Source organism: Anomaloglossus baeobatrachus, chromosome 2 (genome assembly GCF_048569485.1).
Source record: "Anomaloglossus baeobatrachus isolate aAnoBae1 chromosome 2, aAnoBae1.hap1, whole genome shotgun sequence".
NCBI classification, from domain to species: Eukaryota; Metazoa; Chordata; class Amphibia; order Anura; family Aromobatidae; genus Anomaloglossus; species Anomaloglossus baeobatrachus.
Window position 1 is genome coordinate 310,468,882 of NC_134354.1, and position 22,594 is coordinate 310,491,475.

At 50.8% G+C, this 22,594-nt stretch overlaps 1 protein-coding gene across 3 annotated transcripts in view; it reads left to right on the plus strand.

Annotated features, from left to right (window-relative positions):
- The window catches only part of SCUBE3 (signal peptide, CUB domain and EGF like domain containing 3), a 1,252,506-nt gene that overhangs the window by 412,248 nt on the left and 817,664 nt on the right, over nt 1-22,594 (plus strand). For 2 of the 3 annotated variants that reach the window (XM_075335886.1, XM_075335888.1), the window contains exon 7: nt 7,434-7,481. The exons of the other annotated variant lie outside the window; for it this stretch is intronic. In XM_075335886.1, the coding sequence (XP_075192001.1) occupies nt 7,434-7,481 (48 nt within the window). The remainder of the gene's footprint in view (nt 1-7,433; nt 7,482-22,594) is intronic. 3 annotated transcript variants of the gene reach the window in all.

A 22,594-nucleotide genomic window follows, 5' to 3' on the forward strand; every position in this document is an offset into this window, starting at 1 on the left:
AAGCCGGTGGAACTGCGTATCGGTGCCCTGCACACCGAGAACATCGCTCTCTACGTCCTCCCACACATGTCCCATCAAATCCTGCTGGGACTTCCCTGGTTGCGGACACACGAACCATCAGTCAGCTGGGGCACTGGCGAAATCACCCGATGGGGCTCTTCGTGCCATGAGAAGTGCCTGAAGACCATACAACCCATTCGACGACCTCCGGTTCCAGAGAACCTACCGGGGCTGCCCTCGGCCTATTGGTCCTTTGCAGATGTCTTTGATAAAAAGGAATCCGAGGTACTTCCGCCACATCGTCCTTACGATTGTGCCATCGACCTGCTCCCTGGAACAACACCACCTCGAGGACGGATATATCCATTGTCTCCAGCCGAAACAAGGGCCATGTCTACTTACATCACAGAGAGCCTGGCAAGGGGATTCATTCGGAGGTCCTCCTCTCCGGCTGGAGCTGGTTTCTTCTTCGTCAAGAAGAAAGAGGGCGACTTACGCCCATGCATAGACTACCGGGGTTTGAATCAAATCACCGTAAAAAACAAGTACCCTCTGCCGCTCATCCCCGAATTGTTTGACCGGCTTAGAGGGGCTCGTGTGTTCACCAAGCTGGATCTTCGGGGTGCTTACAATCTGGTACGCATCCGCTCTGGGGACGAATGGAAGACCGCGTTCAATACGCGCGATGGGCACTATGAATACTGCGTGATGCCCTTCGGCCTGTGTAACGCCCCAGCCGTCTTTCAAGAACTGGTGAACGACGTTTTCCGGGACCTTCTTTACGTCTGTGTGGTAGTGTACCTGGATGACATCCTTGTCTTCTCTCCGGACCTCCAGACCCACAGAGAGAACGTACAGCTGGTTCTACAAAGACTGAGAGAGAATCGTCTGTACGCGAAGTATGAGAAGTGTGTCTTTGAGCAGTCTTCTCTCCCCTTCCTGGGGTACATCATCTCTGATACCGGACTGCAGATGGATCCAAAGAAGGTCTCCTCCATTCTCAACTGGCCTCCTCCTTCTGGACTGAAGGCAATCCAATGCTTCCTGGGATTCGCCAACTACTACCGCCAGTTCATCCCTCACTTCTCGGCTCTGACTGCTCCTCTCTCCGCGTTGACCAAGAAGGAGGCTAATCCAAAGGACTGGTCACCTGCGGCCGACGCCGCATTTGGCTCTCTGAAGCGGGCATTTGCCTCCTCTCCTGTACTCCACCGTCCGGAGTTAAACCGCCAGTTCACCTTGGAGGTGGATGCCTCCTCCTCAGGAGCCGGAGCAGTGCTCATGCAGAAGTCCTCCTCCGGGAAGATGGTGACTTGCGGATTCTTCTCCAAGAGCTTCTCAGCGCCTGAACGCAACTACACCATCGGTGACCGAGAGCTCTTGGCAGTCAAACTGGCTCTGGAGGAATGGCGCTACCTTCTGAAAGGAGCAGTATACCCCGTGATCATTTACACGGACCACAAGAACCTGGAATACCTACGGTCCGCTCAGCGACTGAACCCACGGCAAGCCAGGTGGTCCTTATTCTTTGCCAGGTTTGATTTCCAGCTCCATTTCCGACCCGCGGACAAGAATGTACGCGCTGATGCCTTGTCCAGGTCTTTCATGCCCATGGAGCAGGAGGAGGAGACTACCCAACCCATCATCTGTCCTAGCAAAATCATTCCGGTGGCCCCTGTCACCCTGGCCCAGATACCGCCCGGGAAGACCTATGTCTCTGAGACAGACAGGCAAAAAGTGTTACACTGGGGTCATGCCTCGAAAACAGCCGGTCATGCTGGTCAGAAGAGAACATGGGGTGCGATTGTACGTCATTACTGGTGGCCATCCCTTCGCACGGACGTCGCTGCTTTTGTCTCTGCCTGCTCATCTTGTGCCAGGAACAAGACGCCCAAACACCTGCCATATGGCCGTCTTCTGCCTCTGCCGATACCCTCAGTTCCGTGGCAACACATAGCGATGGACTTTATTACGGACTTGCCATTGTCCTCCGGACACACAGTCATATGGGTCGTGGTGGATCGGTTCTCTAAAATGGCTCATTTCGTCCCTATGGCTGGATTGCCCTCTGCTCAGGAACTCGCGGACGCCTATATACATCACATCTTCCGCTTGCATGGCTTTCCATCACACATCGTATCCGATAGAGGAACTCAGTTCACCTCCCGCTTCTGGAGGGCTCTCTGCAAACATCTGGGAGTGACTCTGGACTTTTCATCTGCATACCATCCTCAGTCTAATGGCCAAGTGGAGAGGGTCAATCAAATCTTGACCTCTTTCTTACGTCACTATGTCAACGCCCATCACGACGACTGGTCCACGCTTCTTCCTTGGGCTGAATTCTCCCATAACCACCACATCAGTGAGTCGTCCTCCAGCTCTCCCTTCCATGTCGTTTACGGACTTCAGCCCTCCGTCCCATTGCCTGTATCCCCTTCTTCGGATGTCCCTGCTGCTGATACTGTAGCCCGTGACTTTGCAACCATTTGGGACTCTGTCAAGGCGTCCCTTGGGCGTGCTTCCCTGCGGATGAAAAGACACGCAGACAAGAGACGTCTGGACCCTCCGTGTTTCTCTCCTGGAGATCTAGTCTGGCTTGCATCCAAGTACGTCCGATTGAAGATACCATCCTACAAGCTGGGTCCTCGCTACATCGGGCCGTTTAAAGTCCTCAACAAGATCAATGAGGTCTCCTACAAGCTACAGCTCCCGGCCACGATGAGGATACCCAACTCATTCCACGTCTCCCTGCTCAAGCCGGTTGTCCTGGGTCCCTTCTCCGCTGCTGCCAGTTCGGCTCCTCCACCTATTGCCGATGACGACATCTATGCGGTAAGGGATATCGTGGCCATGAAGACCATACGGGGTCGACAGTTCTTCCTGGTGGACTGGGCAGGGTATGGTCCTGAGGATAGGTCCTGGGAGCCCCGGGAGAATGTGGGTACTCCGCTGATCCGTGCCTTCCTGTCCCGGTTGCGGGGAGGGGGGCGTGGGGGGGGGTACTGTCACGCTCCCCGGGTCCCCTGTGCTGCCCTCCGGCTCACCTGTCCCGCTCCCCGCTCTCCAGCACCCTTTGCCGGCGCGTCCCCAGCGTCCTGGTCCCCGCACCCGGCGTCCGTCGGCTTCACAGCCCCAGCCTGGCCCTGCTGCTTCCTCCTTGCAGCTTCCTGCTCTGGCTTCTGGCACTCGGGCCGCGCGCATGCGCATTAGGGCGCGCGCGCGGTCATTGACCCTTTCTTAAAGGGCCAGCGTCCATTAACAGGAAATGATGCAAAACAGGTACAGGGTATAAAGGGGTTTAATGTCCAAGGGGGCGGGGCCTGATCTTCGTGTTTCTTAAGCTAGGAGTCAGGTCTCCTGGTGTCTCTGTGCATATACTCACCTATCTCTCTTGTAGAGCCGTGCCTGCCTCGCCATCCGGTCCTGACCGAATCCCGAACCCCGAACGCTGTCCATCTGCCATCCTGACAGTCCGTACCATCTCGGATCCCTGCGGTGACCCGTCATCTCGCTCCAAAGGTTCCGGACCCCGCCTGACATCTTCTCGGCTTCCGAACCTGAGCTGCGTCACCCGGACTACCACCAGTGACTCCGTGGTCCCAGGGACTTCTCCGTTATACTCGTGTGCACGGACTGTTCTGCTGCCTATAGTGCTCCAGCTACCGGACCCCTTACCACCATCTAGGAGTTCGGCCCAGTGGATCCACCTCCTGGGTCTGCCCGTCCACCTGGCCCTGACAATATCCATCTTGTCCTCGGCACCCAGCTTCCCCATGCTCTGCTATACATCTTTCCCTCAGCACCCAGCTTTTCCATATCAGAGCATGGGAAAGCTGGGTGCTGAGAGATGTTTAGCAGAGAATGGGAAAGCTGGGTGCTGAGGGAAAGAGCTCTTTTCCCTCAGCACAAAACGTTCCCATCCACTGCTTGTATCTTTCTCCCACCTTGTATACAGTTTTCCCAAAGACAATAATGGCCCCTGCATAGCCTTCCATATTGTATAAAGGGTCCCACATAATCCTTCATATATTAGAATGCAGCTACATAGTCCTGCATGTATTATAATGCATTTCCCATAGTTCTCCATGTATTATAATTCACCCCATAGTCCTCCATATATTATACTATGCCCCATAGTCCTCCATATATTATAATTCACCCCAGGCCTCCATGTATGATGCAGCCCCCCCATGCTCCATGTATACTACTGTTAGCCCCCCCATGCTCCATGTATACTACTGGTAGCCCCCCCATGCTCCATGTATACTGCTGGCAGCCCCCCCATGCCCCATGTATACTGCTGGCAGCCCCCCCATGCTCCATGTATACTGCTGGCAGCCCCCATGCTCCATGTATACTGCTGGCAGCGCCCATGCTCCATGTATACTGCTGGCAGCCCCCCATGCTCCATGTATACTGCTGGCAGCCCCCCCCATGCTCCATGTATACTGCTGCCAGCCCCCCCATGCTCCATGTATACTGCTGGCAGCCCCCTTGCTCCATCTATACTGATGGCAGTGCCCATGCTCCATGTATACTGCTGGCTGCCCCCCATGCTCGATGTATACTGCTAGCAGCCCCCATGCTCCATGTATACTGCTGACAGCCCCCATGCTCCATGTATACTGCTGCAGCCCCCATGATCCATGTATACTGCTGCAGCCCCCATGCTCCATGTATACTGCTGCAGCCCCCATGCTCCATGTATACTGCTGGCTGCACCCCATGCTCCATGTATACTGCTGGCAGCCCCCATGCTCCATGTATACTGCTGGCAGCCCCCATGCTCCATGTATACTGCTGGCAGCCCCCATGCTCCATGTATACTGCTGGCTGCCCCCCATGCTCAATGTATACTGCTAGCAGCCCCCATGCTCCATGTATACTGCTGGAGTCGCGGGCGGAGTGGCCGTGCTCGCTACGCTTGGGTCCGGGGCTGCTACTGCTGCTGCTCGGTGGCTCGAGCGGTGGGCCGGACCCGGGGACTCGAGCAGCGCTCCTCGCCCATGAGTGAAAAGGGGGTGGTTTGTTTGTGGAGATAGTTCGTGACGCCACCCACGGGTCATGGTGATAATGGGCACCACCACCGCTGCTGATGAGGGGGATCCCGGGAGCGATGGTAGGGAGCAGCTAGGATGTTGGTTCCCCCTCCGTGGGTAGGGGGTTGGTAATCCCGGGGCCCGGATGGTGGGTACGGGGAGGCAGGTAGGTCAGGGTGCAGGGTCGCAGGGGCAGCGCGGTGCGGTGCCGGATGGCACTGGTGTACTCACTCAGACACAGATTCAAAGAGTCTCTGGTAAACCAAACGGCTGGATGGACTGGTCCCGCAGCCGGCTGCAGTGTCTTTGCTCTCCCCGGACGGCTGATGGTGGCTGTCTTTCGCTGCACCTTTGTAGAATGTATTGACTCCGATGCTTTCCCACTGGTAGTCTGCTCCCCGGCGTATATGTACCGAAGAAGCCCGTTTTGCCCGCAGGCCCTGGCCCTTGGATCTCTAGCCTATGGCGGTGGCTTTTTATCCTCACGGTGTGGACGGTTGCCTTCTGTCGGGTCTTGGGTGTTAGGGAACCCCTGGGGTTCCGGTCACTATCTGATTTGACCGTTGTTGTCGGCGGCTCCTAGCCTGGTCTGGGTCTGATGGCCCTGCCTTTTTGTGCTTGGTACAACTCCGCTCCCTGGCTCGGTACCGGCGGGCCACCGCCCGTCCCCGGTCCTGCGGTTTTGCTGACTTGCACCACCTGCTGCAGACGGCCACCACCGTCTGCCGACCTTGCTGACAGTGTCTGGGCCCCTACCCAGACACTCACAGTTTCTGTCCTCTCACTTTCAACTCCAAACTCAACTCCTCTCCACTCCACAACTGAACTGAACTCACTGTTTTTCCTGCCTCCAGACCTGTGAACTCCTCAGTGGGTGGGGCCAACCGCCTGGCTCCGCCTCACCTGGTGTGGACATCAAGCCTGGAGTGAGGCAACAAGGATTTTTGTTTGGCTGTTGTTGCCTAACCAGGGGAGGGTGTGTGTGTGTGGTGTTATGTCTGTGACTACCTGGCTAGTCCAGGGCGTCACACTGGCAGCCCCCATGCTCCATGTATACTGCTGGCAGCCCCCATGCTCCATGTATACTGCTGGCAGCCCCCATGCTCCATGTATACTGCTGGCAGCGCCCATGCTCCATGTATACTGCTGGCTTCCCCCCATGCTCCATGTATACTGCTGGCAGCCCCCCATGCTTCTCCTCCCCCGATCCCCAGGTATGCACTGATTTAAAAAAAACAAAACAAAAAAAAACCAAGTTCTTACCTGTCTCCTCGTTCCTCCGCTGCCGTCCTCACGTGTCCTCGTTCCCCCGCTGGTCCATCATCTCTACTCCGTTCCCCTACAGCTGCGGTCGGCATCCTCCCACCCTGCACTCTGTGTCTGAGCTCAGCGGATGCACAGGAGTGACGTCACCACGCAGGCACAGAGGGAGAATGAAGGAGCGTGGAGCTACACGGGATGCTCCACGCTTCTTCATTGTTGCTGTGCGTGATGACGGGGGAGGGGGGCCCGCTGCCACCACTGACAACGGGCAGGGGGGCCCGGTGTCAGCGGCGGTGGCACTGGGTCATATAGCGGCCGTGTGGTCTGCGCCAGATCAGCACAGCTCCTCTCACAGAAAGGAGCTGCTTGCTGATCTGCAGAGCGGGCCCCTAAGCTGCCGGGCCCAGTCGCAGTCGCGACCTCTGCGACCGCGGTAGTTACGCCCCTGCTACTAGGTATTAGTAGCCAAACTTTGGCATTGGTCCAGCTTCCTTTTTTGTTATTTTAAGAATGTAAAAGATGAAAAGATACATTTTTTGTTTGCCTAAAATATAAATGTGTCTTTTTTAAGTTTATGCCTTTTTTCATCTTCAAGTTCACAACAACTGTAATTTTGGGTGCCCAAACGTTTGCATGCCACTGTGTATCAAACGGCTGATCGGGTTTGAGAAACAATAAACCTGGAATTTATTGATTAAGTTCATCAACAAATATAGTTACCCTCTCTGTCTGTAGGATATTTAGTTGTTAATTAGACAATAATTGTCTGATGATGATCAATTTAATTTTGGGATGTTGGCAGATTGAAGCCCTATCCTTTACCCAAAGTGGCAGGGCTTGACAATGTTTCATCCTACTACATTCATGACAGTCACTTAACTTACACATAGACACCGGACTGTGAGGCGAAGATCTGTTCAGACAAATAAAGATTTGTTTATTTTATATTTTTCTCAAAATAAAATCTAAGAATGAATGTTTTATTTTTTTTTTGCATTTTCTGTTTAGTGTTCCTTTAAATAGTTAATTGTAATTTAGTTATGAGAAGTCGTGCTATATTGTTGTTATGTGATATTTCAAGTTTTGTTAAAAATGGATAATTAAACTAATAGTTCCATCTATTGTAAACAGGCGAGAAACGCTCAGATCAGACTCCAAGTGCCCCAATTTTAGCAAATGGTAAATATGTGCATTTTTTATTGTGTATATCATGTATTCACTGTGTCTTATTCTACAGTCCTCAACATTGAAATTAAAAATCCAAGAAGGAAAGGTTGTGGCATTATGAAAACCAGAGGATCAATGGACATGTTAAAGATTTGTACATGAAAAACAAATGGAAACACATTTTTCAAAAGAAATCAATTTATTTAGTATCAAGTATGAGCTCCACACACAGAAATACACGCACTTATACGCCTTGGCATGCTATCAATGAGGTTATTCATGGTTATCTGAGAAATGTTCTGCTTGCTGAAAACACTTGGGTCTGTAAATCATCAAGATCTGCTAGCAGCTCCCTTTGCAATTACCAACCAAAAAAAAGCCCCAAATGTACTCGAAGGGAGTCAAGTCTGGAGATGCTGCTGGCTATGGTAGCATATTCAGCTGCTCACAGTAGCATGTGCAACATGCAGCCTGCATTGTTATGTTGAAAAACGTCTCATGGGACAATTTCACTTTCCCTCATAACTAGACCTGGGCGGACTTGTAAATAATTGGGACCGGCGGGTCCCTGCTAAATGTTTTCAGGATGTTTAGGAATAAGTAGATCTAATTAATTATATTTACATACAGTAAGTATTTGCCCCTAGGTATTTATGGGCTCTTATGAGATCCTTACCCTTTATCTATTTAAGTGAGTGTCATGTGAGCGTTCATGAGATCAATCTATGTGGTTTTTGTGATTGGGGACACATTTTGTTTGGGGGTGTTTGTTCTCCCCCTGCCTTCCGCCCGCTTTTGTGTGCATGGAAGGAGAAGTGGGGACAGCTCTGTTGGAGCAAACCATGCTGTAGGAAGGTAGAAGTGGCTGGCACTTGATGGGGGGCATTAAAATGGCTGTGTATGAATGTGTAAATCTCACTTCGGATCCTACGTAAAATCCTTAGTTGAACTGCGTCCTTAAGCAATTAGCGTAGGTTAACCCATACGCAGTGGACAAATATCTAAGGTTTATTCTGGAACTTACATATAATCCTTTGGTGAATCGTGTTCTTACGCAATTAAAGTAGGTTAACTCTTGCGCAGTGTTTCAAGTGACTGGAAAACAGGAAACCGGAAATTGAGCGGCGTCTGTGTGTACTTAATGCTTGCTAAGCCTTAGGGCTGTTTATGCCACCTTTTTTGAATCATCCAAGCAGAGGAGACATGGCTGACTGGCCTGCCCAACGTGTGGGACTTGTGCTGAGCCCCTGATCCATTTATCTATTGGGCTCACTTTGAATTAATGTATCTGAGGTGCTCAGAGTGAATGACTTTGAATTAAAAAAATTTGTTGAAACAAATTTTTTTATCTCTACTGGCTAACACGGTACAAAGATATATTTGACTTTGAATTGATTTTTTAAGGAATACTATTTCTAAGTTATATGGGGTAGCTTTTAGATGTTATGAGCTTACTAATTTCATGAGGATTGGTTAAATGTATATGGGGAGATCTACTTACCTCTGGGTACCTTCTATTTATATCTCTATTTGAGGGCATAAGTAAAATATCTGTTTATTGTCAGGTTCCCTGTATATATCCATAGATGAGACTGCACTTCTTATCCTTTGACATTTGATATATATGTCTGATTGGAAGTGGGAGCTGTCATACCTGGGCTTCTACCTTTTTATGGGTGTGGAAACTCAGGATTTGTTTTTGGATGGGGACCTTATATACCTGTACATGGAAGTTAGATCTGCAGATCTGCTTACTGAGAGGTTCCATGTGTTTTCTCTAGATCCATTGTGAAATAATGAAATTTGGCATGCCCTATCAATAAATCCTCCTGATAAACCCATTGTTTTGACTTCCAAGGGGGGAAATGTGTTGAGGTGAAGGCTAATTTGATATCCATATATTGCCAACTGAGCACAATATATTTTTGATTAGAACGAGTGTAGTTGGAATTTGTATACACTAAATTCTATTCCGACTAAACCTTTGAAGATCTATGGAGTTCGTACTTAAGGCCCCGTCACACTAAGCAACATCGCTAGCAACATCGCTGCTAACGAACAACTTTTGTGACGTTGCTAGCGATGTTGCTGTGTGTGACATCCAGCAACAACAAGGCCCCTGCTGTGAGGTCGTTGGTTGTTGCTGAATGTCCTGGGCCATTTTTTAGTTGTTGCTGTCCCGCTGTGAAGCACAGATCGCTGTGTGTGACAGCGAGACAGCATCAACTAAATGTGCAGGCAGCAGGAGCCGGCTTCTGCAGAGGCTGGTAACCAATGTAAACATCGGGTAACCAAGAAGCCCTGTCCTTGGTTACCCGATATTTACCTTCGATACCAGCCTCCGCCGCTCTCACTGTCAGTGCCGGCTCCTGCTCTGTGCACATGTAGCTAGCTGCAGGACACATCGGGTTAATTAACCCGATGTGTGCTGTAGCTAGGAGAGCAGGGAGCCAGCGCTAAGCATTGTGCACTGCTCCCTGCTCTGTGCACATTTAGCTGCAGCATACATCGGGTAATTAACCCGATGTGTGCTGTAACTAGGAGAGCAAGGAGCCAGCGCTAAGCAGTGTGCGCTGCTCCCTGCTCTGTGCACATTTAGCTGCAGCATACATCGGGTAATTAACCCGATGTGTGCTGTAGCTAGGAGAGCAGGGAGCCAGCGCTCAGTGTGCGCTGCTCCCTGCTCTCTGCACGTGTAGCGCCGTGCGGTGGTAACCAAGGTAAATATCGGGTTGGTTACCCGATATTTACCTTAGTTACCAAGCGCAGCATCTTCCACGCGGCGCTGGGGGCTGGTCACTGGTTGCTGGTGAGCTCACCAGCAACTCGTGTAGCCACGCTCCAGCGATCCCTGCCAGGTCAGGTTGCTGGTGGGATCGCTGGAGCGTCGCAGTGTGACATCTCACCAGCAACCTCCTAGCAACTTACCAGCGATCCCTATCGTTGTTGGGATCGCTGGTAAGTTGCTTAGTGTGACGGTACCTTTTGACAGAGAAGGAATGTGAAGTAGATGTTTAATGATTATCTAATCTATATATTAAGTATCTGGATACTACTAATCTCAACTAACTACTCTCTATCTAACTGAACTCTTTCACTGGTGCTTTGGTTGGCTTAATTTATTCCATGTTTATGGGTCAAGTAAAGGGTAAAAAATTTGCTAATGACCTTCAACGGATCTCTGTAACTTCTACTATGGAGGCAGAACATGTTTAGGAGAGTTGATTTAAACATCTATGCTATTAGTCTCTGCATTGTATGATGGTTATACTAATGTGAATACTGATTAAATGGATACTAGTAGCAAAACATGTTAGTCTGAGAAGGTGGCCTCCTTTGGAGTTTAATTAATTTAATATTTCAGGTTATGTAGGTGTCACTAATGTGTGTATATTGAAAAACTTTATGGAGGGCAAATGAATGGGCCTAACATTTGGGCCTCTATGTGTGTTTCTACATATACAGCGTGGTCCCCAATAATGTGATGTTCCCACCTTCTTCTATTATCTTTATTTTCTACCTTCCTCTTTTTTTTTCTCTATTTTTTTTTCCTCTATTAATCTCCCCCCATTACAATATTATTGAATGTGTCTATCGGGACTAAAAAGTGAGAAGAAATTTATATTTCTATAAAGATCTATTTTTTGTGTATCTAGGTAATAAGAGGGGAATAGGCTTGAGGCGTAGCTAGGGGATCGGCTCAGAGGGGGTGAAACTTCTGAGTGGGCCCCTAACCAGGTAACCATATTTACAATGATGGTATCGCAGCCTAATAGCTTGTGTAGACAACCGTATTTTTGGTACAAGTGTCATCCAACAAAATACTGGATCTCACTCGGACCACTGTTATCCAATGAGGCAGTGCATATGTTCGATTTTGTCTTTGGACCGAGTGGTCTGAGGAAAAAATAATTGCATCATGCATGCGCAGACTGGTACGATTAAGTATAGCGGCAGGGCCGTAGTTGGCGTTCATGCAGTTCTAAGCACTTAAATTGATCACGTACCCTACCAACAAGTCAGACTAAAGCCTCATGCAGATGTGGCTAGAAGTACAGTTAGGTCCAGAAATATTTGGACAGTGACACAAGTTTTGTTATTTTAGCTGTTTACAAAAACATGTTCAGAAATACAATTATATATAATATGGGCTGAAAGTGCACACTCCCAGCTGCAATATGAGAGTTTTCACATCCAAATCGGAGAAAGGGTTTAGGAATCATAGCTCTGTAATGCATAGCCTCCTCTTTTTCAAGGGACAAGGGACTCTAAGGGCTGCAATTAACTCTGAAGGCGTCTCCCTCGTTAACCTGTAATCAATGAAGTAGTTAAAAGGTCTGGGGTTGATTACAGGTGTGTGGTTTTGCATTTGGAAGCTGTTGCTGTGACCAGACAACATGTGGTCTAAGGAACTCTCAATTGAGGTGAAGCAGAACATCCTGAGGCTGAAAAAAAAGAAAAAATCCATCAGAGAGATAGCAGACATGCTTGGAGTAGCAAAATCAACAGTCGGGTACATTCTGAGAAAAAAGGAATTGACTGGTGAGCTTGGCAACTCAAAAAGGCCTGGGCGTCCACGGATGACAACAGTGGTGGATGATCGCCGCATACTTTCTTTGGTGAAGAAGAACCCGTTCACAACATCAACTGAAGTCCAGAACACTCTCAGTGAAGTAGGTGTATCTGTCTCTAAGTCAACAGTAAAGAGAAGACTCCATGAAAGTAAATACAAAGAGTTCACATCTAGATGCAAACCATTCATCAATTCCAAAAATAGACAGGCCAGAGTTAAATTTGCTGAAAACCACCTCATGAAGCCAGCTCAGTTCTGGAAAAGTATTCTATGGACAGATGAGACAAAGATCAACCTGTACCAGAATGATGGGAAGAAAAAAGTTTGGAGAAGAAAGGGAACGGCACATGATCCAAGGCACACCACATCCTCTGTAAAACATGGTGGAGGCAACGTGATGGCATGGGCATGCATGGCTTTCAATGGCACTGGGTCACTTGTGTTTATTGATGACATAACAGCAGACAAGAGTAGCCGGATGAATTCTGAAGTGTACCGGGATATACTTTCAGCCCAGATTCAGCCAAATGCCGAAAAGTTGATCAGACGGCGCTTCATAGTACAGATGGACAATGACCCCAAGCATACAGCCAAAGCTACCCAGGAGTTCATGAGTGCAAAAAAGTGGAACATTCTGCAATGGCCAAGTCAATCACCAGATCTTAACCCAATTGAGCATGCATTTCACTTGCTCAAATCCAGACTTAAGACGGAAAGACCCACAAACAAGCAAGACCTGAAGGCTGCGGCTGTAAAGGCCTGGCAAAGCATTAAGAAGGAGGAAACCCAGCGTTTGGTGATGTCCATGGGTTCCAGACTTAAGGCAGTGATTGCTTCCAAAGGATTCGCAACAAAATATTGAAAATAAAAATATTTTGTTTGGGTTTGGTTTATTTGTCCAATTACTTTTGACCTCCTAAAATGTGGAGTGTTTGTAAAGAAATGTGTACAATTCCTACAATTTCTATCAGATATTTTTGTTCAAACCTTCAAATTAAACGTTACAATCTGCACTTGAATTCTGTTGTAGAGGTTTCATTTCAAATCCAATGTGGTGGCATGCAGAGCCCAACTCGCGAAAATTGTGTCACTGTCCAAATATTTCTGGACCTAACTGAATGCCAATTGCACACTTGTACTCATATGATGGCCCGCTCTCACCACCAGCACTGGAAAACCCTGACAGTGCACTGTGTGCATGCTATGAGGATTCACAAGTCTGCTGTCACAGGCCATTAAACAGCTGCCGATCGGCTTCATATAACCAAATGGTCGACTATCATTTAAAGGGAATCTGTCACCAGGTTTTTGCCCTCAAATCTGAAACCAGCATAACATAGGGGCAGAGATCCTGATTCCATCGATGTCACTTACTGACCTGCTTAGTGTAGTTTTGATAAAATTACTGATTAATCAGCAGTAGATTATCATTACTGAACTACTTGGCATGCTGCAGGTAGTCCAGCATATTCATGAGTTCTGTATAACTGCTAGATCTGCAGCAGAGAAAACATTGATTTTATCAAAATGACAGCAAACAACTAAGTAAGTGACACATTGCTGGAATCAGGGTCTCAGTCAATACATTATGTTGCTCTCAGAGGGGCGAGCAAAACCTGCTGACAGATTCCCTTTCAATGCAGCAATTGTCCAGTATAAATGCTCCCTTAGATCCAGGTACCGTATTAGTGACTTCTTCTCTGATTGGTTTTGTCTCACCCCATTCTACTTCATCTGATCCAGGCGACATGATGACTTTGGACATACACAGCTTCTTTCCACAGACTTCCATTTTCTCTGGTTTCCACAACATATCCCAACATGATGCCCTAAAAATATGAGTGTCATTATTACATCTAAATAAAAAATATCTGCACATACTGTGCACTACATAACCCTTATATAACTCTTATACTGTGCACTAAATAACCCTCATACTGTGCACTAAATAACCCTTATACTGTGCACCTGAAAATATATTTTCCCCCACTATGCTCCCTGACCAAAAAGTGACCCCCTACACTGTCCCCCTAATGGCCTCCACATTGTGCCTCTCATATACTACAACCCCTGCACCATCCCTCCACCATGAATTATGGCCGCCACACTGTCTTTCTTTATGAAAAGTATCCAGAAAACCATCCCCCCTCATTAACCATGTCCTATATGCTGTCCATACAAATTATTGTATCTGTGATGTGAACAATGGCCTCCACATTGTCCACACCTTCCATGCCCCTTGCCACACCACTGCCCCCTCTCCATACTCTGCTTTCGGTTTACACCGTACAGCCTTCACAATGTGCCCTCACACTGTCCCTCTTATACTGCTCCCCCCATACTGTGCCCTCATATTGTCCCTCGTATACTGCTCCCCCCATACTGTGCCCTCACACTGTCCCTCGTATACTGCTCCCCTCATACTGTGCCCTCACATTGTCCCTCGTATACTGCTCCTCTCATACTGTGCCCTCACCCTGTCCTTAGTGCCTCCCATAATGGGCTGTTACTCTGTATACTGAGTGAATGCTCCTACTCCCCCTCCCACACTTTACAGTAAAAAATTCCTTGCATCTACAGCTCCATGGTGGAGCCCTTACCTTGTTCCTCATCTTTACCTCCTTTGTGGTGCTCTCTCACACACCCTGCACCCCAATATCCCACACAGCCTGCACCCCATATCCCATAAACCCTTCACCCCAGTCTGTACCCCCATATCACCCCATATTCCCATATCTCACACAGCCTGCATCCCAACTTACACCTCTCTCAAACACCCTGAACCCCCATATTCCACACACCCTACATCCAGGGCCGGTGTCAGCATCTGGCATACCCGGGCAAATGCTGGAGCCCTGGACAGCTGGGTGGTCCACTCAGCGTCTTCAGTCCTCTCATACTGTGCCCTCACATTGTCCCTCGTATACTGCTCCTCTCATACTGTGCCCTCACCCTGTCCTTAGTGCCTCCCATAATGGGCTGTTACTCTGTATACTGAGTGAATGCTCCTACTCCCCCTCCCACACTTTACAGTAAAAATTCCTTGCATCTACAGCTCCATGGTGGAGCCTTTACCTTGTCCCTCATCTTTACCTCCTTTGTGGTGCTCTCTCACACACCCTGCACCCCAATATCACACACAGCCTGCACCCCATATCCCATAAACCCTTCACCCCAGTCTGTACCCCCATATCACCTCATATTCCCATATCTCACACAGCCTGCATCCCAACTTACACCTCTCTCAAACACCCTGAACCCCCATATTCCACACACCCTACATCCAGGGCCGGTGTCAGCATCTGGCACACCCGGGCAAATGCTGGAGCCCTGGACAGCTGGGTGGTCCACTCAGCGTCTTCAGTCTTGTGGGCCCTGGGCTGAGTTCCAGGGACTGCAGTGCTTGGGTTGGCAGCTGCACTATCCTCCATCCTGGATAGTGCAGTTTCCAGCCCTTTAATCCACACTGTCACACAGCATTCCCTGTTGAATGCTCTGTGCACCTTCCTGCATTGAAGTTCATCTGTGGGCAGAACTACCGTGCAGTGTGCTGCAGTCCCACATATGAAGAGGAGCCACAGCGCAGCTTCAGCCAGCATTCCCCAGTACACTGAGCACAGTATATGTCCTCCCGTACTGTATGCCCACCTCCACCTGAGCTGTATGTGTCACCCCCAATCTGTATGGGGCCCGCCTCCTGAACTGTATGTGCCTCCTCGTGGCAGTTGGTGTCCCCTCTTGAGCTGTATGGGACTGCCAGAGCCGTATGTGCTGCCACCCCAGAGCCGAATGCACTGGCCCCACAGAGCTATTTGCACTGCCACCTCAGAGCCGCATGCCACCCACCCCAGTAATGTGCATGACCCCCAGCGTTGTATGCTACCCCAGTAACATCTATGCCCCCCAGGAATACGTATGCACCTGATTAACATGTATGCTCCCCAGTAATGTATATGCCCCCAGCCCCTCCTGTTATTTATATACTGTATCCCCCAGCCACTCCCGTGATGTATATACTGTGGCCTTAGCCCTTCATGTGATGTATATAAAGCAGTCTGTGTGCACTGTGCGCGGCCATGTCTGTTATTGACAACCATCACGCAGTGCAAAACCAACACATGGCCAGGAGTAGCTGGATGGAGACAAGCGGGGGAGGTGAGAGAGGCTGTTGCCAGCTTCACAAACTTAATAATATCTGTAATGCGTCTGTTTGTGCATGTATGATGTGTATCTATGTATGTCAGTTTATATGTATTTTTCCTAATTTCTCTTTAAATACCGTATTTTTCATTTTATAAGACTCTCCCCAAATTTGGAGTAAAAAAAAAAAAAATATATATATATATATATATATATGTGGTCCTTACTGTTACGCTCACCGAGGAGCGGCGAGCGTCCGGAGGTGGACCCACTGGACCATGCACCGGACTCCCCTCAGAAGGCGACCAGCAGCGAACCCCTATACAGGGACTGTGCGGCGCCTCCCCAGAAGGCTTAAATGCACGGCAGCCAGGAACCGGTAGTAGGAGTCTCTGTAGGGCCAGGTGTAGAAAGGTTGTGACGTCCACAGCCGGCAGAACACGGAAACTGCACCGGAGATGTTCACAGCAGGTGACGTCCACAGCAGGTACGGCACAGATAATGTCCACGCCAGGTAGGGCACGGTGACGTCCACTGTCGGTATGAGCAGTGACGTCCACAGCCGGAATGGTACGGATGGCACTACGGTGAGACAAGGGATTAGAACCAGGTATCAATGCACAGAAAACAGATAACAGCACAAGGGGGTCTGGACACTGGCAAGGCTCTAATGGAAGCGTTGCTCGGGCGCCTGCTGCTGGGGGAGGTGGACCTAAATACCCATTAGGTAACAGGTGACCTCTGAGGTCACTTCCAGAAAACGGGGCATACCGCTTTAAGAAAGGGGGCGTGGCCTCGCGCGCAGCCTAGAGTCACTTACTGCAGTTCTGTGTAAGGACGGGAGACAGACAGAGGCTGCAGCATGCCTGGGAGCAGGACGTACAGCAGGACCCGGAGCAGGGGCAGCGCCTGCAGAGCCATGGGACCGGTAAGAGGAAGGCCGTCGCTGCCTGGGGCTATGACCGGGAGTGCAAGTGGGAGCCATGCTGGAACCGGGCAAATGTGAGGGAGCACGCCCCCCATGGGGTCTGGTGGGACCAGGCGCTACAGTACCCCCCCCTGAAGCCACCCCCTCCTCAGGAAGCTCCGGAGGAGACGAGGAGCATCCACATCCTCCGCAGGTACCCACGTCCTCTCCTCAGGACCGAACCCCTTCCAGTCTACCAGATAGTAGGTTCTACCTCGGACCTCCTTAGCCGTAAGGATGGCTTTTACCTCATAGACGTCGTCATCACCAACAGGAGGAGACGAAGCCCCAGGATCACTGTGGAAACGGCTCAGGACCACCGGCTTGAGGAGGGACACATGGAAGGAGTTCGGGATGCGAAGGGTAGAAGGCAGCTTCAACTTGTAGGACACCTCATTGATCCATCGGAGCACTTCAAAGGGACCAATGAAGCGAGGACCCAGCTTGTAAGACGGCAGTTTCAGGCGGACATACTTGGACGAGAGCTAGACTTTATCTCCGGGATGAAAGAAAGGAACATCCAGACGGTTCTTGTCGGCGTGTTTCTTCATGCGGACGGAGGAACGTTCCAGAGTCGACTTGGTCTCAGCCCAGATGGCGGAGAAGGACCTCACGAGGTCATCGGCTGCAGGGTTGCCTGGAGAACATGTCACAGGACACGGCACTTTAGGTCGCTGTCCATAAATCACATGGAACGGAGATTTAGCAGAGGACTCACTTTCATGGTTGTTATAGGAGAACTCGGCCCATGGAAGCAGTTTGACCCAGTTGCTGTGGTGTTCGTCCACGAAGTGGCGGAGATAATTGGTCAAGACTTGGTTAATGCGCTCCACTTGCCCATTGGACTGAGGGTGGTAGGCAGAAGAAAAGTCCAATTGAACATCCATCATTTTGCAGACTGCTCTCCAAAACCGAGCGGTGAACTGGACCCCTCTGTCGGACACGATATGGAGAGGCAAGCCGTGAAGCCGGAAGATATGTTGAATGAATAATTCAGCAAGAACCGGAGCGGACGGTAGCCCGGAGAGTGGTGAAACTGGGCCATCTTGGAGAACCGGTCCACCACCCAGATGACAGTGCAGCCAGACGATTTTGGCAGGTCCGTGATGAAATCCATGCCTATATGTTGCCATGGAGCGGATGGTACGGGTAAAGGAAGCAAAGGGCCCGCCGGAAGAGTCTTCGGGACCTTGTTCCGGGCACAGGAGGAACAGGATGAAACAAAGTTCTGGACGTCTTGACGTAGCCCTGGCCACCAGTAATATCGGAATATCAATTGCAGAGATTTCTTTTGACCCACGTGACCTGCTATTCGGGAAGAGTGTCCCCACCGGAGTACACGTTCTCTATCGACCTCAGCGACAAACGTCTTACCGGGAGGAAGGTGGTGCATGTCAACTGGTGCCGCCATTAGCTTGGAATGTTCAATGATGTGCCGAGGTTCATCTTCCTGATCCTCTAACAGGAATGATCGAGACAGCACATCGGCCTTCAGGTTCTTCTCGGCTGGACGGAAATGCAGAACAAAATCAAAGCGGGCGAAGAATAATGACCATCGGGCCTGTCGGGGGTTTAGCCTGTGGGCTGTCTGGAGATATGCCAGATTCTTGTGGTCAGTATAGATGGTAACTGGATGCAATGACCCTTCCAGCAGGTATCACCACTCCTCCAGGGCCAGCTTGATTGCCAGCAACTCACGGTCTCCGATTGAGTAGTTTCGTTCTGCTGGGGAGAAAGCCTTAGAAAAGAAGCCACAGGTTACTGTCTTACCCTCTGACGTTTTCTGTGTAAGAACCACACCGGCTCCGGATGAGCAGGCATCTACCTCAAGGATAAACGGCTTGTTAGTGTCGGGTCTGTGTAAAGCTGGAGCAGAAGCGAAGGCTCGTTTAAGGGACAGGAACGATTCTTCAGCTTCCGGGGTCCATTTCTTTGGGTTCTCCCCTTTGCGAGTGAGAGAGGATATGGGACGCACCAGAGACGAGAAGTGTGGAATGAATTGCCGGTAATAGTTGGCGAATCCCAGGAATCGCTGGATAGCCTTCAACCCTTCCGGACAGGACCAATTCAGTACGGCTGATATCTTATCAGGGTCCATCTTCAGGCCGGTATCAGAGACTATGTGGCCAAGGAAGGGTAGCGAGGTCTGCTCAAACAGGCATTTCTCGAGTGTGGCGTGAAGGTGATTCTCTCTCAATCTTCGCAGGACAAGACGGACATGTCTTCGATGGGTATGCAAGTCCGGAGAGAAGATAAGGATGTCGTCCAAATACACGACTACACAGGTGTATAGAAGATCACGGAAGACGTCGTTCACGAACTCCTGGAAGACTGCCGGAGCGTTACTGAGCCTGAAGGGCATCACTCGATATTCATAGTGCCCATCTCGAGTGTTGAACGCAGTCTTCCATTCGTCCCCCGACCGAATGCGGACCAGATTGTACGCACCCCGGAGATCTAATTTGGAGAAGATCTTGGCACCGTGAAAGCGATCAAACAGTTCCGGTATCAGGGGTAGCGGGTATCTGTTCTTCACCGTGATCTTATTCAATCCGCGGTAGTCAATGCAAGGCCGTAGACCCCTGTCCTTTTTCCCCACAAAGAAGAAGCCCGCTCCGGCAGGAGAGGAGGATTTTTGGATGAAGCCTCGTGCTAGATTTTCCTTTATGTAGTCAGACATGGCTTGGGTCTCTTCTCGGGACAGAGGGTAGATGCGCCCACGCGGAGGAGTTGCCCCGGGGAGCAGGTCGATGGGACAATCGTAGGGTCTGTGTGGCGGCAACGTCTCAGCCTCCTTCTTGTCGAAGACATCGGCATAGGCCCAATAGGCAGGGGGTAATCTGGGAAGGGTGACCGGTTCAACGGGTCGGTGCGGAGGATGCACTGGTCTCTGGCAGTTGCTGTGGCAAGATGCACCCCATTGCTGGATGTCTCTAGAATCCCAGTCCAGTACTGGCTTGTGTGACCGAAGCCAGGGTATGCCCAGTAGTAGGGCATGCGTCATGCCAGGGAGTACATGGAAGGCGATTGTCTCAGAGTGTAGCAACCCCACTTGCATTGTACAGTTCTCCGTGATGTACCGGATGGGTTCGGAAAGCGGTTTTCCATCCACGGAAGAAAGACTGATGGGGTAGCAAGACATCGGACGGGAATCGGGTGTAGGTCCACCACAGATTGTTGAATAAAGTTCCTGGCAGAGCCTGAATCCAGGAACGCATGCTCTGACAACCGGATGGAACCGCAGGACAGGGATACAAGTACATGGAGAAAAGGAGAGGACTTGGCATGACCTAGGGTGGCCTCTCCGATGGACCCTAGGCTCTGTAGTTTCCCGGCTTTACTGGACAGTCCTGAATCAGATGTTTGGCACTTCCACAGTAGAAGCACTCTCCTGCCATTCTCCGATTTCTCTGTCGCAGTCTGGACTCAGTGACGCGATCGACCTCCATGGGCTCGTGCGGAGCAGTAGGCCTGGTGGAGGGAGGTGACATCGGCCTTTGGAAGGTGGGCGCAAGGCGCGGGGTTCTTCTCGCCCGGGTGACTTCAATGGCATGCTCATGGAAACGGAGATCAATACGGGTAGCCAGAGAGATCAGCTCTTCCAGGGTGGTGGGTACATCCCGGCCAGCCAGTTCATCCTTGATTTTTCCGGATAACCCTTCCCAGAAGGCAGCTACCAAGGCGTCATTGTTCCACTTGAGTTCGGAGGACAGAGTGCGGAATTCGATTGCATACTGTCCCACGGTGAGATTCCCCTGGTGGATTCTCATGAGCGAAGAGGCAGTAGACGAGAGACGGCCTGGCTCATCGAACACCTTACAGAAGGTGGTCAGAAAGACGGACATGACTTGAACGGTAGGGTCATTCCTCTCCCAGAGCGGATTCATCCAAGCCAGAGCCTGACCAGTCAGATGAGACATGATAAATGCGATTTTCGAGCGATCAGTCGCTCGCTGCAGAGGAGACAGCTCAAAGTGTAGGGAGCACTGGTTTAAGAAACCGCGACACAAACGGGGATCCCCTCCATACATGGGTGGGGAGGCCAGGCGGGAAGGAGACATGCATGTCGATAATCCAGCAGAGTCGGGGGTTGTTGAGGAGGCCGGATTCTGCAGGGCGTATAGACGGGAATCCACGGATGCCATATATTCGGCCATGCGTCTCTGGGCCTCATGCTGGCGGGACAGTTCCTTCTGTAGTTCAACTAGTTGGGAGCTGTCGGAGGATTCGGAGGTTTGCATGGATGCCAAACGGGATTCCACAGACTTCATGTGAGCCACTAATCTTGCTTGGGTCTCGCGTTGGCGGGAGAGGTCCTGTTGCAGGTCAGTCAGCGGGTTAACCTTGATCCCGGCGGAGTCCATGCCCCGAGCAAACTGTAACACTCACCGAGGAGCGGCGAGCGTCCGGAGGTGGACCCACTGGACCGTGCACCGGACTCCCCTGAGAAGGCGACCAGCAGCGAACCCCTATACAGGGACTGTGCGGCGCCTCCCCAGAAGGCCTAAATGCACGGCAGCCAGGAACCGATAGTAGGAGTCTCTGTAGGGCCAGGTATAGCAAGGTTGTGACGTCCACAGCTGGCAGAACACGGAAACTGCACCGGAGATGTTCACAGCAGGTGACGTCCACAGCAGGTACGGCACAGATATTGTCCATGGCAGGTAGGGCACGGTGACATCCACTGTCGGTATGAGCGGTGACGTCCACAGCAGGTACGGCACAGATAATGTCCACGGCAGGTAGGGCACGGTGACGTCCAGTGTCGGTATGAGCAGTGACGTCCACAGCTGGAATGGTACGGATGGCACTACGGTGAGACAAGGGATTAGAACCAGATATCAATGCACAGAAAACAGATAACAGCACAAGGGGGTCTGGACACTTGCAAGGCTCTAATGGAAGCGTTGCTCGGGCGCCTGCTGCTGGGGTAGGTGGACCCATTAGGTAACAGGTGACCTCTGAGGTCACTTCCAGAAAACGGGGCATACCGCTTTAAGAAAGGGGGCGTGGCCTTGTGCGCAGCCTAGAGTCACTTACTGCAGTTCTGTGTAAGGACGGGAGACAGGAAGAGGCTGCAGCATTCCTGGGAGCAGGACGTACAGCAGGACCCGGAGCAGGGGCAGCGCCTGCAGAGCCATGGGACCGGTAAGAGGATGGCCGTCGCTGCCTGGGGCTATGACCGGGAGTGCAAGTGGAAGCCATGCTGGGACCGGGCAAATGTGAGGGAGCATGCCCCCCACGGGGTCTGGTGGGACCAGGCGCTACACTTACCAAGGAAGGGGGGCTGGCAGAGGAGCAGGGGTTACAGGAGGAAGGGGCGGTAGTGGAGTACAGCGATACTGTGAGTGGTACAGAGGGGGGCCCAGATACTCACTCCATGGCTGCTCTGTGCTGGGCTGCTCTGTATGGGGGGCTGCTCTGTGCTGGGCTGCTCTGTGTAGG